The sequence below is a fragment of the Falco peregrinus genome, chromosome W, assembly GCF_023634155.1.
Source record: "Falco peregrinus isolate bFalPer1 chromosome W, bFalPer1.pri, whole genome shotgun sequence".
NCBI lineage: Eukaryota > Metazoa > Chordata > Aves > Falconiformes > Falconidae > Falco > Falco peregrinus.
In genome coordinates, this window is record NC_073743.1 from 10,444,548 (window position 1) to 10,463,797 (window position 19,250).

The 19,250-nt window shown below is 41.1% G+C and overlaps 1 protein-coding gene across 8 annotated transcripts in view; it reads right to left on the minus strand.

Moving 5' to 3' along the window:
- LOC129782582 (tyrosine-protein kinase Fer-like) overlaps positions 1-19,250 on the minus strand; it is a 222,307-nt gene that overhangs the window by 113,573 nt on the left and 89,484 nt on the right. For all 8 annotated transcript variants that reach the window (XR_008745135.1, XM_055792975.1, XM_055792974.1 and 5 more), the window contains one exon: positions 12,349-12,441. Coding sequence is in view for 7 of the 8 variants with exons in the window: in XM_055792975.1 (XP_055648950.1) it covers positions 12,349-12,441 (93 nt within the window). In the remaining variant the exon portion in view is untranslated. The remainder of the gene's footprint in view (positions 1-12,348; positions 12,442-19,250) is intronic.

Genomic DNA, 19,250 nt, shown 5'->3' on the forward strand with positions numbered 1-19,250 from the left:
ATCAACATTGTGACCAGCAACTATTAAACTAATATAATAAATGTTTATGAAAAAATTGTTTTAATATGCTCTGGTCAGATGTGTTGTTATCTCAGCCCTTGGGCATATTGTGCTTATGAACTTACATACAGGTTCTGAAGGCACAAAGATTCTGAGATGCTATTTTCATTGGTTATAAATGGAAGATAATGAGTTTTAACCTATAACTTCACATATTAATTTTAAACAACCTTACATTGTTTAAGAAAACACTTAGAAAACCATTTTTTTCAATGACTACTTCAGATTTATTTGTTATGGATAGACTGAGAAGCCCCTATTTAGGCTCTGTGTCATTCAAAATAATTAATGCCAGAGCTCATACAAATTCTTACTTTTAGAGTGATAAATCTCTGAATAAAATAATAGACTCCATATTGCATCATGAACACATATCTGAACATGTCCCAGAAAAGCCTGTTGAACTGCATTTTAGATAACAGAATGAAAACTAAATCCTCATAAAGGCCTATCAAACAGATACAAATGAAACCTGAATGAACCTCAGCTACTGATCTACCCAGATGAAACAAGGTTTTTCTTCTTCATATCATCAAGGATGATATGATATTTCTGCCATATAGAATTGTGAAAGAGAACAGAAACATCCCACTGATGCATGCAAGAGAAAAATGTAACACAATGTAACTCTGGGCAGACTAGAGGCTACCTGCACATTTACGGTTTCCCTGAAGAGTCATTCAGGTTAAGATGGCTTATCTAACAAAAAATAACACTAGGAAGAACTTCAAACTCTCAGGAGGAACAAGTAGACCCCAGAACGGAAGCCTACACAGGACTTTGGAGGATTGTCATCAGTGGCACAAAGTGCAGTTGGAGGCAAGTCACTAGTGGTGTACCCCAGGGATTGATACTGAGGCCAATACTGTTTAACCTCTTCATTAGTAACCTGTAGGCTGGGACAGAGCGCACCCTTAGCAAGTTTGTAAACAATGCAAAGCTGGGAGGAGTAACTGATACACAAGATTGTAGTGATGCCATTCAGAGGGACCTCAACAGGCTGGAGAAATGGACAGAGAAGAATCTCATGCAGTTCAACAAGGGGAAGTGCAAAGTCCTGCACATGGGGAGGAATAACCCCAGGCACGAGTACAGGCTGCGGGCTGACTGACTGGAAAGCAGCTCTGCAGAGAAGGGCCTTCCCCCTAAGAAGAGGGTCCTGGTGCACACCAAGCTGACCATGAGCCAGTAATGCACCCTTGCAGCAAACAAGGCCAACAGCCTCCTGGCCTGGATTAGGAAGAGCATTACCAGCAGGTTGAGAGAGGTGATCCTTCCTCTCTATCCAGCACTGTCAAGGCCACACCTGGAGTCCCGTGTCTAGTTCTGGGCTCCCAAGTACAAGAGAGACATGGACATACCGGAGAAAGTCCAGTGAAGGGCCACAAATATGATTAAGGAATTGGAGCAACTTTCATATGAGAAGTGGCTGAGAGCTGCAACAGTTTATCCTAGAGAAGAGAAAGCTCAGGGTGAGGGGGGTGTGTGTGTGTGTCTTATCACTCTGTATAAATACCTGATGGGGGGAATGAAGAAGAGCTCTTCTCAGTAGTGCCCACTGACAGAAGAGTCAATGAGCACAAATTAAAACACATGAAATTCCATCTGAACACAAGAAAACACTTTTTTACTGTGAGGGTGATTAAATACTGGAACAGGTTGCCAGAGAGGTTGCAGAAGCTCTATCTATGGAGATATTCAAGATCCGACTGGACATGGTCCTCGGCAACCTGCTCTAGATGACCCTTACTGAGCAGAGGGGTTGGACTAGATGATCTCAAGAGGTCTCTCCTTCCAACTTCAACAATTCTGTAATTCTGTATAAAAAATGCCTTTAAGTCTGGGGGTTCCTAGCTTTCTTTCTAAATTATATCTCAAAAGGGCTAATTTAGTCCATGGTCCTGATGGAAAACAAGAATATATATAAGAGTCTGAAAGAGACTCATAGTCTCAGACACTGACATTGGGATCTAAAGCCCTGGGTGTCTATTTTATCAGGGATATCTTTAGACATGAGATCTGAGACCAACACTATAACCAATAGACCCATCACTAGAAAGAATAAGTATGCTCTATTACAGATTCAGAGAAGTGGGACAGTGTAAGAAAGAATAACAGTTTGAACAAAAAGTACGCAGATTTTTTAAGATAGAAAAGGGATGTACTCCAGCATAATTAATTTATTAACATAATGAAAGACTAAAAGATCAGAATATTGTTCAGCCAAGATGGCAGTCCTATTTTTCAATTTCATCAACAGTTAAATACTTCTCAGACTGGAGATGTCTACCATTGTTGAAGTTAAATGACACAAATCTATTCTCTTTCAGAAACTCCTGAAACAAAAATAATGTTTCAAAATGTTATAAAAGGTGTGACAGGTACCTGCCCTTGACCCCTGGTAATAGTGTCATCATCATTCTGCCAAGGATCTCAAATAGAACCTGTCTGTCCCCTTAGTGTTGGGTGACAAAAGGTTATTTATTTTGTTAAGGGATATTAGAAGTAGCACGTGTACACACCCCCCCCCACGACATTGACAAGTAGCATGTGTACCACCCCCACACACACACCCTGCACACACATGACATTGACACAGCCAGTTACACAGACTGCCACAGACAAGATGCTACCTTCAACCACACCTACATGTAGGACTAACATAAGTATAGGCAGCCAAGTCCCCTTCCACCTCTTCAGCTGGTAGAGATAGGAGGTCATTAGTGAAGGTACATGTAGAGGAATGAAGCTGGGTTAATTAACATTGATAATATACAGCTGTGGGCTGGCTTCAGGGGTGGTGGGTTGGCTGATGTAGATAAGGTGCAGCTGTGGCTGGTTCTGTTAAGTGGTTGAGAGCCAATGAAGAGAGAGCAGCTGAGGAAGAAGTAGAGAGAGTGAGTGTGCCCTGGATGAAGAGAGATTAGGAGAAGGCAGCAGAGGGACTGTTGTGAAGAGTAAGTTGATATGTGATGGTAAAAGATCTTGTTGTAGCTGGCTAGTTTGAAGAGTGCTGTGACAGGTACACATATGATATACTCTCTATATTCACATGTGCACACACATTCACTGTGATCCCTTGAGTACTGGTATGGCCCCCTTTGTCCACTACCACGCCTGGATTCCAGGCACTCTTACCTGCTTCACAGGTCTCCTACTTGCCAGCTAGTCCAGTTCAATGCTTGTTAGCAGACATGCACTCACACACTCTTCCCACAGGCGCTCTACACTCATAAGTTCCCCTGAGTATATCAGCACAGATCCTTGCCCACCCAATATCCCTGCCCAGACCCAGGGCCTCCAAGCTGAACTAGCCAGCAAGTAAAAGTTTGCTAGCAAGCTCCACACGCACACTCCCCTACTCCCCAGGTTTAGAGACACTTGGAAATGCCCTCCTGCCAGCAGCCAGCACCAAGGGGCTGTGACACACAGTCCTGCTCCAGCTCTCCAGCTGCTGACACTGAGCCCCTCACTTGCCTCACTCATGCTAGTCCCTTCCAGTAGCTGGTTTTCCCACCCCAGTGGCTGGAGGCAAGAGACCCACACACACACACACTCACTCCTGTAGCTGACACCACATCCATTCACACCAGTTCCCTCAGTAGCAGGCATTCCAGGCACAAGGTCTGTAGGACCCTACCTGGATTGAGAGCTATGGCCCCTACAACTACTGATACTAGGACCATCACTTTCTCTAGTAGCTGACACCACAGGCCAGGGGAGCCTACCCCCACAACACCCCTGACTGCAGCAGTGGGCACCAAATCCACTCATACAGCACACAGGTCTCATGAGTAGCTTAGTCCTTGCAGCGCACACACACAAGACAGAGAGTGATAGTTAAGAAAATATTTAATAAGATATAAGAAGATAGGATAGACCGCAGTGATCAGGTGCAGGGCTCAAGCATACTGACTGGCCCCGTTCTGCCTGTGACCAGCCCCTTTGATAGTCTTTTCTGTCTACACTCTTCTTTGTTCATCCCTATTTCCCCTTCCCCTGGATACTGCCTCATCAGTTGGCATAGTTCCACCTACCCCTCTCAAACATCCTGGACTCTCAGGTTTGCATCCAAAATCCCTATTTGCCTACAGTTTCTTGATAGCCCCTCAGTGTGACTGACCAGTTTTGTTTCTGGTTATTGTCTTTGTTAATGCTAATTGATCAGGTTTTATGTCTCTCTGTGTTTGTCTCCCTCCCTTTCCTTATCCTACCAGCTGAAGAAATGAACACTCTCACACTCCACATATCCTAACCAATTAGTGTGACTGGCCAGGTTTGTTCTTATAACCCTCCCTTATCATTTGTCCCTCAGGTTTGTCTCTGTTTTTGCTTATGACTCCTTTGACCAGATACCCTTAAAGGAGCACATATTCTCCTTCCACATACCCTTACATATTTGAACATTTATTGTTCAAAGACACTACATTTGACTGACCTTTGCTACATGATCAAGAAATGTTATGGGATTCAAATTAATAAACCTATTCCCACAGAAACACATTTCTACTCCAAAAGAAACACGTCTAAGGATAAAAAAAGAGTTCAATTTCAACAAGCTAGTTCATAGCCTTCATAAAAAAAAGGTTAAAACCCCCACGTCTGACAATAACAACAGCTCTTATAAAATGGATATTATCCACTATGACCATGGAACTCATTTTATAGCTTACAAAAGAGGCAGCCACTGGATAATAACACCTGATTATATTCAAATTGGGTCAAGTCTGAATCACTGATTAGATTATCATGTTCACATCCCAGAATAAAAACATCTTTATTACACAGAAAAAACAGGGAACATTTTAGACATTGCTAATTAAGGTATTTTTTATAACACTAACATCAACCTTTCCCCTTCTTTTAAATTTGTTTAAACAAATATTCATTTCTTTAGAAGAAAGCCATGAAAATTCCACAAGGTATCCGATGCTTATTGTCTCCTACCTAACGTTACCTTTAATTTTGGTCATATGCCATTGGTTAATCATAACTGAGGTAGAAATCCATTTATTTTTTTCTGATGAAACAATGGTCATGTTTTGTATATTATTGAAATTGTATTATTTTTTATGAAAAATTCTTCCTACTCCAACATATTTTCTGTATGATACAATATTCACCCTGAGTGCTTATTGAAGCTTATTATTTCATGGCTGAAAGTCCAAAAAGATCAGTAAAAATGCAAGCTGTATAATAATTTTAATATTGATTTCAACTCAATTTATCACTTAGCACTAACATTTCTACTGCATTTTATAGTTAGAATAAAATGTTTTAAATACAAGAAATGTTAGTCTCTAAAGAAGATAGAAGAAAGAATGTTACAGGCACAAAATAAATTTACAATTCCCACATATTTTCTTAGTAAGTTTAAAGAACAGTAAAGCTGCTTGAAATTACTAACTAGAAATCCAAAAGAAAAAGGTTACATTCTAGGCCTCAGTGTTTTACAGTTTCACTGATGAAAAGATCTTTTGCCCATTTTTACATACACACTCACAGGAGCATTTTCAAATAAGTGACTGAACAGCTTAGATGGAGAAAATTTTTTCTAAGATTTTTGCTGTTATTTTTATCTTCCAATCAAATTAACAGTTAAAATCAAACAAAAGTAGAACTCACACTGAATAATTTCTACTTCCACCTCAATCCTTTTTTTACTTTTCTTTTTTTCTTTAAAGATTTCCATTTGTTCCCACACTTTGCTCATGAGATAGTTATCTTTCTGTGAGGAGGGAAATGCCCTCATATACTTCTTCATGTTCTTCATGTACCAAATAATGTCTTTTTTGCTTATTATTAATCTCCTTTCCTCCCCCTACTGAGCAATCCATTGAAACAGCAGTTTTTCTCCAACAGTAAATGAAGCAGTCTCAAGCTACTTTTTCAAAGCTGCTGCTTTTTTGAGAGAAAAACCGAGCGGAGCATTGTATTCTTTCTAACTGTAAAAAGAGAGAATATTCTTGCATTCGCACTGCCAATGAAAAGACAATAATAATGAAAATTATATGTTAACAACTCATAGGTTACTTAATACTTTATTTTCATATATATTCTGAGCTCAGACTTTGAGTACTACTTTATTTTCCATCCTTAAAAAAAGAAAACATTCTGTCAAGAAATTTTTTTCCCTCCCCATGTAAAAAAGAGGCACAGACATGGATTAGAAAGTAAAGCAACACATTTTAGTTGATATTTTGAGACATTTCCCTATAGAGTATCTCTGAACCTTGCCACTAGGCTCAGTGAAAACTGATTAATTCCCACATTGTATTGAATTTGCATGGCAAGGTTTTGGTAGCAGGGGGTACAGGGGTGGCTTCTATGAGAAGATGCCACAAGCTTCTCCTACGTCTGATAGACACAATGCCAGCTGGCTCCAAGATGGACCTAACACTGGCCAAAGCTGAGCCAATCAGCCATGGTGGTAGGGCCTCTGTGATAGCATATTTAAGAAGGGGAAAAAACTGCTGTGCAACAACAGCCAGAAGAGAGGAGTGAGAATATGTGAGTGAAACAACTATGCAGATGCCAAGGTCAGTGAAGAAGGAGGGGGAGGAGGTGCTCCAGGCACCAAAGCAGAAATTCCCCTGCAGCCCATGGTGAAGACCATGGTGACGCAGGTTGTCCCCCTGCAGCCCATGGAGGTCCATGGTGGAGCAGATATCCACCTGCAACCCATGGAAGACCCCACACTGGAGCAGGTGGATGTGCCCAAAGGAGGCTGTGACCCATGGGAAGCCCGCGCTGAAGCAGGTTTGCTGGCAGGGCTTGTGACTGCTTGGGGGACCCACATTGGAGCAGTGTTCCTGAAGGACTGCACCCTGTGGAAAGAACCCATGCAGGAGTAGTGCATGATGAACTGCAGCTCATGGGAAGGACTCATGTTGGAGAAGTTCATGGAGGACTGTCTCCCATGGGAGGGACCCCATGCTGGAGCAGGGGAAGAGAGCAAAAGTGAAGGAGCAACAGAAACAACATGTGATGAACGGACCACAACCCCCCTTCCCCATCCTCCTGCACTGCTTGAGAGAGGATGAGGTATAGAATTCAGGAGTGAAGCTGAGCCCAGGAAGAAGGGAGGGGTGGGGGGGAAGGGGTTTTTAAGTTTTGGTTTTATTTTTCATTACCCTACTCTGATTTGATTGGTAATAAATTAATTTTCCCAAGTCGAGTCTGTTTTTCCCATGATGGTAATTGCTGAGTGATCTCCCTGTCTTTATATCAACCCATGAGCCTTTAATTATATTTTCTCTCCCCTGTTACTGAGGAAGGGGAGTGATAGAGTGGCTTGGTGGGTACCTGGCATCCAGCCAAGGTCAACCCACTACTCATATATACCATATGAAACCAAAATCAGCTTCACTGAAAAAGTGAAAAGTCTTGAGTATTCCATCCAAACCCATTTATATAAAAGTAAAAATGCACAGACCTGAAAATTATAAGATAAAAGCAATCATATTGGGGAAAAAAACCCCTCTCTTAGAAAGAACATCCCTGTGTACTAAGATCATCATTATTTAAACATAAGAAAAAATATTTAAAATAAAGGAAATTATGCATGCAGTTATCTCATAAACAGTAACAGATGGCTGTGACAGGCTGAAATCCCTCATTGGCAAAAAACAGACTAATTTTATCTAAAGGGAAAATGTTGGTATTCAAGATGCAATTCATTCAGACTCTTCATTCAGTTCATGCATAGAACAGTATCAAAGTACATGAAAGTAGCCCCTTTTTTTTTGTTTTGTCTCCTCAGCTGATTAAACTTACACCTCTTGCTGTTATAGACAACTGACTCGTATTTTCTATTTTTTCCTATATTACCTTTTACATTCTTATACTAAGAACCTGTAAATCATTTAAGTACTAACACATAATTAACAATTAACCTCATCTTTGCTAAACTGGTTATTGAGGAAGTACAGTTTTAGTTTCTCTGCTACTTTCTTCAGGTTACACTAAAAAAAAAGTTTTCTCTAATTCTTTTCTAATTTCTCTATTTTTTTTTTAATAATACACCTTTCAAAATCAAGTTGTATGCTTTTTTGATGGATATTAAGTTTGAAGTACCAGTTTATATATTTAGTGATTAGCACATGTAATTGTCAACAGGAAAAAGCTGAGCAACTAACCACATTAAGAGCTAAGTACTAATTTATGAAGCAAATTTTATCTGTATATGCATGGTTAGCTTTTATAATAAAGAAGAGATCACTAAATTACAACACACAAACACAAAACAAAAAACTGATTGATTTATATACTCTGACTTTGAAGCTCATTTAAATAAAAGCTAATCTAGAGTACACTCATTAATTAGATTTGACTTTATGCTTCAAATGACCCAGTTCTGATCCAATTTCTTCCAAAAATATTCCAAAGCTTTGGTAACCACACCTACCATATATTTATACCCAGGTTTACACAAACTTCAGTGGAGTTAATGGTGATATGAATTGGCATGAGAACCAGAATGAAGCACAGATACTCTTTAAAGTGATGCTTTAGTAAAAACTGATGACATTTTTGACAGACTTCCTCTGTTTTCATTCCAAATTTTTTATCTTGATCCTCTTGTTTAAAATTTGTTCTCTCCCATTTTTTGTCTGAAGTGTTTTTAGATAGATTTTTTACATTTTAAAAAAATCCTAACAAGTTGTTCAATGAATTGAAACAGAAAGTTGAAGGCTATGTCTCACCTACGCAAAGAAGAGGTCATAGCAACATAAATTCTAATATGCTTTTATTATAAAAGAATGTTGAATTTTGCACCAATTAGAAGTTTTATAATACAAAGATAATAATTTGGAAATACAATTTTTCACTAGGGATATATTAATATTTTAGCAGAGTATTTCCTATAACATTTAAAATGTTAAACAACTTTCACAATTTTTCATACAAAAAGTGCTCCTGTACTAATTTTATCTCATTATGATATTTATTATTCCACTTCTCTATCACTATATACAATTTTCCTATACATACACTATATATATGTATGTATGTGTATATATGCCTATGCAACTGTAATCTCTTCCACATATCTTAGATATTCTTTAGCTAAAATACATTTTACTGGGTCCTTCAATGTAATCTAAGAGTGACCAATAGAAGACCTATTCATTCTAAGTCTTTCTCAAAAAAGCTATTTTAATCTAATATTTCAGGTGACAAGATCACAATTAAAGGGCAGTTTTAAGAATTCTGCTCAGCCTCAATTGTTTGTTTGTTTTGATGGGGTTGGGACAATCATCTGTTCTACTTCAGGAAAACATAGCCAAGTTTTCAGGAGGAAGGTTTTCAAGTAACATCTGGTCTCCACCCTAAGTACATAAGCAAATATTTTAACTAGTCTTTCGAGCCAGTACATGAAAACAAATAAGCAAATAGGAGTAATACAAAACAGCTTTTTTTCCATTTCTCATTATATTTCTTAATTATTTTTTCATATTTGGCCAACAAGAAACTTTCTCCATCCATTGGGGGGCCTAAACAAAAGCCAAATAGAAGAGATACTCAATGAACATGAGCCAGCAGCGTACCCTTGTGGCCAAGAAGGCCAATGGGATCCTGGGGTACATTAGGAGGAATGTGACCAGCAGGCTGAGGGAAGTTATCCTTCCTCTCTACTCTGCCCTGGTGAGGCTGTACCTGGAGTACTGTGTCCAGTTCTGGGCTCCCCAGTTTAAGAGAGACAGGGAACTACTGGAGAGGGTCCAGCAGAGGGCTACAAAGATGATTAGGGGACTGGAGCATCTCCCTTATGAGGAAAGGCTGAGAGAGCTGGGCCTTGTTTATCCTGGAGAAGAGAAGACTGAGAGGGAATCTTATCAACATCTACAAATATCTTAAGGGCAAGTGTCAAGAGGATGGGGCCAGGCTCTTTTCAGTAGTGCCCAGTGACAGGACAAGGAGTAGCAGGCACAAAGTACAACACAGGATATTCCATCTGAATATGAAGAGGAACGTTTTTACTTTGAGAATGACAGAGCACTGGAACAGGCTGCCCAGAGAGGCTGTGGAGTCTCCTTCTCTGGAGACATTCAGAACCCACCTGGATGTGATCCTGTGCAACCTGTTCTAGGTGAACCTGCTTTAGCAGGGAGTTGGACTAGATGATCTGCAGAGGTCCCTTCCAACCCTGACCTTTCTGTGATTCTGTGATTTTCAGTGGGAATTGAAACAAAATGTATAATATCTGATTACATAAATAGCACCAGTTCTTGAGGCTTGTATTCGGTTTACAAGGTTTTGGTAGCAGGGGGGCTGCAGCTGCAGGGTCGACCTCTTTGAGAAGAGTCCAGGGGCTGCCCCTGTGACAGACAGAGCCAGTGTCAGCTGGCTCCAAAAAAGACCCACCACTAGCCAAAGCTGAGCCAGAGACACTGGTGATGCCTCTGTGATAACATATTTAATAAAGGATAAAAAATGCTGTGCAGCAGCTATGAGAGAGATAAGTGAGAAAAAATGTGAGATAAACAACCGTGCAGACACCAAGGTCAGTGAAGAAGGAGGGGGAGGAGGTGCTTCAGGCACTGCAGCAGAATTTCCCCTGCAGCTCATGGTGAAGACCATGGTGAAGCAGGCTGTCCCCCTGCAGTTCATGGAAGTTAGCAGTGGAGCAGATATCCACACTGCAGCCCATGGAGTACCCCACACTACAGCAGGTCGATACACCCTGAAAGAAACTGCAGCCCATGGAGAGGAGCCCACACAGAAGCAGGTTTGCTGGCAGGAATTGGGGACTGTGGGGTACCTATGCTGGAGCAGTCTGTTCCTGAAGGACTGTACCCCACGGAAAGGACTCATACTGGAGCAATTCTTAAAGAACTGTATCCAGTGGGAGGTACCTCACACTGGAGCAGGGGAAAAGTGTGAGGAGTAAAGTGTGGCAGAAATTAAGTGTTATGAACTGACTACAACTCCCATTTCCCATCACCTATGTGCTGCTTAGGGTGGGAGGATGTAGAAGACTCAGGAATGAAGGAATGAAGTTGAACCTGGGAAGAAGAGGGGGTGGAAGGAAGGTGGTTTTAGTTTTGTCTTTGTTTCTTACTTTCCTACTCTATTTTTAATTGCCATCAAATTAAATTAATCTTTCCCAAGCCAAATCCTGTTTTACCCAACTGGTAAGCAATCTCCCTGTCTCTATCTCGACCCATGAGCTTTTTAATCTTATTTTCTCCCCCTGTTCTGTTGAGGAGGCAGGGGTAAGAGAATGACTTAGTGAGCATCTGGCAGCCAGCCAAGGTTAACACACCATAAGTAGCAGTAGTAGTAATAATAATAATAATTTATATGATGGTAACTCTATAATAAATATAGAAAATATAATGCAGTGATGGGCAAAACATGCCTGACCATCTAATATCCTGCAGAATATCATAATATACAGCGTTACTAGTAAATGTACCACACAGGAAATGGTAATCTTTCAAGTACAGCACCAATCTGGGAGCAGCAAAGAATGTACAAATTATTTTTTCTGAACTGCAATAAAGTTGTTCTGATAAAAAATGCTACTTTTGGCTGGGATAGAGTTAATTTTCTTCATAGTAGCTAGCATGGGGCTATGTTTTGGATTTGTGCTTAAAACAGTGTTGATAATACAGGGATGTTTTAGTTATTACTGAGCAGTGCTTACACAGTGTCAAGGCCTTTTCTGCTTCTCACCCCACCCCACCAGTGAGTAGGCTGGGGGTGCACAAGAAGTTGGGAGGGGACACAGCTGGGACAGCTGAGCCCAACTGACCAAAGGGATATTCCATACCATATGACATCATGCTCAGCATTATAAAGCTGGGGGAAGAAGAATGAACGGGGGGAAGTTCGGAGTTATGGTGTTTGTCTTCCCAAGAAACCATTATGCATGATGGAGCCCTGCTTTTCTGGGGATGGCTGAACACCTGCCTGCCGATGGGAAGCAGTGAATGAATTCCTTGCTTTGCTTTGCTTGTATGCACAGCTTTTGCTTTCCTTAATAAACTGTCTTTATCTCAACCCACAAATTTTCTCACTTTTACCCTTCTGATTCTCTCCCTCATCCCACCAGAGGGGAGTGAGTGAGCGTCTATGTGGTACTTAGTTGCCAGCTGGAGTTAAACCATGACACATACTATTATGCCACAATATTATCATATCCACTGATCAGTCAGTACTATGCTTTTCATAATGCAACTTTACTTTTTTCCCATGTAAATAGAAATGTGTGATACTTAAGAAAAAAATCCTACTTAAGTTGTAACAATAAGAGAATTCTACATTGTTGATACTACTTACCGACGATGAGCCTAACATGGATTTTGGAGATCTCATAATTCCGGCTATTGAGTGACGTATAGTGTCCAACTTTGAGACTTTGTCCTTCTTGTCCTAGGAGAAAAAGTAATATCTCCAGTAAAACCAAGCAAATCAGTATGGATTTACTTCTGTGCATTAATATTTGTATTACTGGAGGACATGGAATGTAGACTCATGGATTTTGTTTGAATTTTTATTATCTTTATTATATAAAATTATCTTTTGATAGGGACTGATCTGCTACTGATACAAACCACCAAGCTTGTGTCAAAATCAGCCGGATTATGCTAATGCATACCAATTGAAGAGCTGAAAGATTCTGTGAATCCTTATATGTTTAGTGCAATTATTTTAAATATCACTATTGTTAACTATAAGGGACCTGAAATTCTTTTGTACCCTAAAGACAGAGGACCTAATTGTCAGCTGTCCTGAAATACCTATCTTTTTTAAAAGGGTATTGGTTTGAAACCATATAATAAAACCATACATAATAAAACCCATACATACATACTTGCATTATCTTTAATTTGTTTTATTCTTTTATTAAGCTGATCTTCTCTAATAATACACTACTTGTAAATATTAATACCAATCACTGCAAGTAATAGGATCCATTTGTTTTCTGGCACTACAATAAACAACAGGGGCAGCCACCACTATCTGAATTTTAAATTCTTTAAGAACAGAGCCATTCACTAAAACTACTTCTATCACAAGTAAATGGAATGTCCAAAGTGTTTATAACCTGATTTAGTCCAAGAACTGGTTATTTCCTAATACCTGATTCATTGTCAGCTCTCAAAATTTAGTATCAAAGAATCTTTCAAAAATGTAGATATGTATTTTTAACTAACTTCACCCTCAGACACAGATGAGGTATTTTAATGAATATTTGCAAAATAATTAAACCTAAAGCAGAGAGACCACCCAATAAAAATCTCATTCTAATTAGCTATGGATTAATTAAGCTGTAAGAAACTGAAAATGAAAATGGAATAAATCTCTTTTTTAGTGTAACAAAAAAAGATTGCTTCAAAGTTTTGAACATACACCCTTGACTGAAAAAAATGAAAATCTGATAATGTAATGAATGCAGTTTCAGTTTATTCCAAGAATTCTAAATGAGCAACAAAATCTATTAAATCTGTATACAGAATAAAGCATTGTTTGAAAATGACTCCCAAAAATAATTTAGTTTACATGATATAGTTTAAACATTGTCTTAGTAAAATAAATTGTTTAGCAGAAAAATTCTGCAATATTCCATAATTTGCATGCCATGAGAAGAGAGTATGAAAAAGAACATTTCATATAGGAAGAGAAAAAAGGCTAAAAGGGAATTTACTAGCCACTTGAAATTAACATTGATCAATACAATTTTTATTCTTTTTATCAGACTCAAGTAATATGGCATGTCAACTACTTTTCTTACAGTAAAACACTCTGTCCTGAGTCAACTGGCAAGATGATATTTATTTTTCAGTATTGATGAATAACATTGATTACTTAAGAAAATAAATCATTAATAACGGTGACAACACAGTGTCTAATTTTGCTTGCATGCCTATCAGGCTTGGAATGATCAATTAATTTCACTCATCTTTTCACAAGTGAGCCACAGGATTTAACTGTTACTAAACGTCTACTTCTTACACAACAGGAAAAAATAAGTTACCAAAATATGCATGAATTCCACTGTGTTGTTTCCACCCCTGGGGTAGTCAATTCCATGTGTATTGGACACCTCTTCATGTGAAAGCAAACCGTAGCATGCACTTTTCTGCCAAAGGAACTGATAAAAGCACATTGGCAATATTGATTGTGGCATACCGCTTGGCTGACTTTGACTCCAGTTCATATGGAACGCTAACATTTTCAGTATGGCCACACTCAGTGGTGGCATGACTTGGTCGAGGCCACAGCACCCCACTGTTAACCTCCAGCCCCTGTAAACTGGATGTCATCTGGATCTTTGTAGACCTGGTTGTCATCCAGGTCACTGTAGATGACTTCCAGCACAGCTACTTCTATCAGATATTGGATACATTCCTCCACTGTATTCCACTTTCCTCAGTAATTCACAAGATCATCCTTGAAGGGATATATTGCCTTCACACTCGACAGGAGCTGCCTCCAGAGGCTGCAGATTCTCACCTCTTTTTTGCTTTCTTTGTCAGTTCCCCAGTTCCTAGTGAGGGATCACAGCTGCTGGGCTTCCTTACCTTCTAACTCCTGACTGTTGACTTCACTATCACAGCATTGGAGCAGCCAGGCAGCAATCTGCTCACCTGCCTGGTGGCTGTAATCTTTCCGCAAATCTTGAAATTTGCCCAGGGTCAAGGACCAGGTAGTTTCTGCCTCTTGGGTGATTTCTCTCGCTTCCTCATCCTGTTTCCTTGTCAAAGGACCAGCTTCCTGATCAGACCCTTCCTCCTCCTCCTCCCTTACTAATCGATGGCATGGACCCATCAATCTCTGTGTCCAATGTTTCTTTTTGACTCCTGAGGCAATTACTGTAGCTGGGGTGTGGGTCCCTATCACATCCACGGCATCCTCAGACATGTTTTGAATTCCTGTCTCAACCATGGTGTCCTCAGAGGTGGTTTCAGTCCCTGTCTCAATCACACTCATTTGATGGTACTGAACAGAGGCTCAATCGTCACAGTCCAAGCCCAAATACAGTGCTAGGAGCTGCTGGGTTTCATGGAGTAGGAAAGGCACCCTTACATCAAGTGGCGCTCCAATTCAGCATGGATTACTTACCCTAGGAACCTGCCAAATCCTTCCATACACCCTGTCACCCAGGGATCAACCACGTCAAGGAACATTTCCTTGTCATGCAACAAACAAGCAGACAATTGTATTATTGTGCATCACTTCTCTTTCTTGGGTTTTATTCCTTTCTCTCTCCTTTTCATTAAAATCATTGTTGTTGTTGTTATATTTTACTTTATTTCAATTATTAAACTGTTCTTATCTCAACCCACAGGTTTTACCTCTTTCCGATTCTCCTCCCCATCCCACCGGGGGGGAGGGGGGGAGCAACTGTGTGGTACTTACTTGCTAGATTGGGTTAAACCACAACAGTCATTTTTGGCACCTAATGTGGGGCACGAAGTGTTGAGATAATGACAGATCTGACCAGACAGTGTTAAAAAAATTTTGTTATAAGCATTCATTGTATTGTTTTACTAGTCACTGGTTGCAATGTTGATTTATTTGCTCTCAGAGTTGTTGCGCTTGATCTCAGAGTTGCTTTGTGTAACACCTTACTTGCAGCATGTGTTTGCTGTTTTGGTATTTATCGCCTTGGGGCCTGAGCTAAGGTTCTTGTTTTGTTGTACTTTGTAACACCAACTTGCGATATGACAGAATCATTGGTCATGAAACTAATCTGGTCTGTGTACTCAGTATTGTCATCACCTCTGTACTTCGGGAGTCATCTACTGGGAACTATTAATAATTACACCTTTTTCCTTTTTTCCTGGGAGAGCCAACCTATGGGGGAGACATCTTCCCACATCTTCTCCTTCTCCTCCAGGCTAATCACAGAAGTGTTTGAGAATTTTGAAAATTTTGTATATCCTTGGTATGTTGAAAACATCCTATTGCTGGTCCTGGTCCTGTTGCTGGGAATGCTGAATGTGGTTTAGATCTTGTTTAGGGTTAAGCAACTATCTGTAGTTACTCCAACCCCAGTGACAGGCACTGCAGCTACTCCAACCCCCACGATGGGCACTATGGTTACTCAGACTCCAGCGATGAGTAATGCAGAGGACCAACCCATGTCAGTATCAGTTGCTGCTATATGCAACAAGAATTGGACACAAAAACCAGCTCCTTTAGTAAAGGAGGATGAAGCAGGGCCATTAGAGGAACAAGACGAAGAGGCAGAACAAGAGGTAACCACCTGAACAAGCTGCGGGATATGCAAAAAGGTTTCCTGGCTGCCCTGATGCTGGGATAATGGGCCTAGTAATTTGGAATTCGAGGGTAGGGAAGCCAAGCAGCTGAGATCACTTTCTAGGGAAGGGGGCATTGACAAGGCAATTGGAAGAGGGACAATAGTCCTCTGCCTCTGGAGGCAACTCCTGTCAAGCATGAAGGAAAGGTATCCCTTCAAGGAGGATATTACATGTTGCCAAGGCAAGTGGACTGCAATAGAGAGAGGTATCCAGTATCTGAGGGAATTAGCCATGCTAGAGATTATTTATTATGACCCGAACAACATGCAGTTATCCACAGATACAGATGCAATCCAATGCACACGACCCATTGTGGTGGAAATTTGCATGGAATGCATCACTGTCATATGCTAACTCATTGGCAGTAATGAGGTGAAGAGATGAAGAGGCACTGACGGTGGATGAAGTGGTTCGCCAACTCCAGGAATACAAAGACAATCTTTCTTCCTTCCTCATCTCGGCTGTGGAGAAACTGGTCCAGTGACTCGACGAAGATAAATCCTACTCCCCACCTGTATGGACCCGCATCTCAGCTATTAACAGTAAGCATCCTTTTGCTCAAGAGGGAGGATATAGGAGGTACACTCTATGGGAACCTCCTGGATTGCTTATGCCCTGCTGCGTTGTCCCTCCTGCAGATATCAGGGTGGTTGAAGTCCCCCATGAGGACCAGGGCCTGAGAATGTGAAGCTGCTCCTAACTGTCTGTAGAGGGCTTCATCTGCTTGTTCTTCCTGGTCAGTTGACCTATATCAGACACCCACTACAATGTCACCTTTACCTGTCCTCTCTTTAATCCTAACCCATAAACTCTCCATCAGCCCCTCATCCACCCCCAGGCAGAAGTCCATGCATTCCAGCTGCTCTCTCACATAAAAGGCAACTCCCCCTTCTCATCTTCCCAGCCTGTTCTTCCTGAAAAGCCTGTACACGTCCATCACAACACTCCAGTCATGGGACTCATCCCATCACACCTCCATGATCCCAACAAGATCGTAGCTCTGCAACTGCTCACAGACTTCTAACTTGTTATGGTTATTCCCCATGCTGTATGCACTAGTGTACAGGCACTTCAGAGGCACCCCAGCATGTTGAGTTCCTGGAGACAGTTTGGGGAATTTCTCCATAATGGTACCTCATAGGCAAGGTACTTTATTTCCTCTTACACCAGGATGAAACCAGGTTCCACAAACCCACAAAAAGCTGACGGTCTTAGATACTAGGATCAAACAGCTTACATAAGGATGTGCAAGACCCTCAGGAGCCATTGCAAAAAAACTATGCGCATCAATCCCAGAGAAGAAAAGGGAGGTGTAATCCCTCATTCTCTCCACAAGACAGCCCAGCCAGAATAGGAATGGCATCAGTGCCAGGGTCAAGCACACGCTCACTGTTTTTATCAAACTGTTCCCAGGCACAGCAAAATAGAGAGTTAAGCAGTGCAGCAAATGGCATGAGCTAAAAGCAGCCACTAATAAGCCCTAGACTATTATACAGTAAAGCAAGCAAGCTCTGTGACCTGCACAAAAGCCTGCACACAGATCAATACTGTCGTTACCTTGAGCCCCACACTGGGTGCCAAAAAGGGCTGTAATGGGTTGACCCCATCCATCTGTCAAACACCCACTCTGCCTCTCTCCCACTCTACTCTCCTGCTATGGGATGGAGAGAAAACAGAAGGAAGGTGAGAAGACCCATGAATCTAGATAATGATAGTTTAATAGGGAATGCAAAAGCTGCATGCACCAGCAAAGCAAAAAGAGGAATTCATCCACTACTTCCCATTGGCAGGTCTGGAATACAGGGCCTCAACACACGTAATGGTTGCTTGGGAAAAGAAATGCCATAACCACAAATGGTCCCACTTCCTCCTACTTCCTGAGATTTTATTGCTGAGCATGATGTTATATAATATGTAATACCCTTTTGTCAGTTTGGGTCAGCTGTCTTGGCTATGTCCCCTCCCAACTTTTTGCCCATCTCCAGCCTACACACTTGGGGGGGGGGGGGGGGGGGGGGGAAGAGAGAGAAAGCCTGGCACTGTGCAAGCCCAGTTAGCAGTAGCCAAAACACTTGTGTGTTATTGTGGGAAAATCACCTTGAGGGGGGAATTAGAGAAAAATTTGATCCTAATAGAAGCGTAGTATTACAGAAAGCTTTTTAGGGTAAAATACAGCTATCACTTTCAGGATGGTTGGCATGCATGGAATCTACATCACCACACAACCTGCTATCTTAGAGGAGCAGTGGAGGGTGGACTGGAGTGAAGCCACGATGGCCAGGCTCTGCTGTACTCCCTGCAGGATTGGGAATGTGATAGTACCATACAGCTGATAAGCTGCATGGTGGCTATAAAATATATGAGATGTCCGTTGCTGGGTCAACAACTCTGGTGAAGACCAAGCAAGAGCCTCATTATCTGTGAGAGAAGGTTGGGAACTAGACCTGCTCAGCTCTTCAAAGCCTTCTGATGAGGATGTGCTAACTGCTAAAAGAAAAATAACTGCTGAAGAGCTAAAACTCAAGGATGCTAGGGTAAAATAATTGTGGTAGTGGGAGATCGCGACCTCCTATTCAAATGGCCCCCCCAAAGAGGATGAATCCCCCACTCGGGGAGCATGCGTAGTAAATTTAAAATGAACTGTATCTTTAAATGAAAGTGAGAGAACTTTACACCAATCATAATAAAGTGACTAGAGTCACTCAAGCTCCACCTGAGAGTAAAGAGAAGTATAAAAAGTGAATGAATGAGGGGACAAGTGGTGAAGACACCACCGAGAACAAGTTAAGGGGAAGACACTACCAAGACTGACTCCTGGGATCGGCCGATGGGCTGAGCATTTCTTCTCCCCCCCTTGGGACGCCTTGGGTGAGACTTAAACTAAGCGCTTCCTTCAGGAGACTTAGAAATATA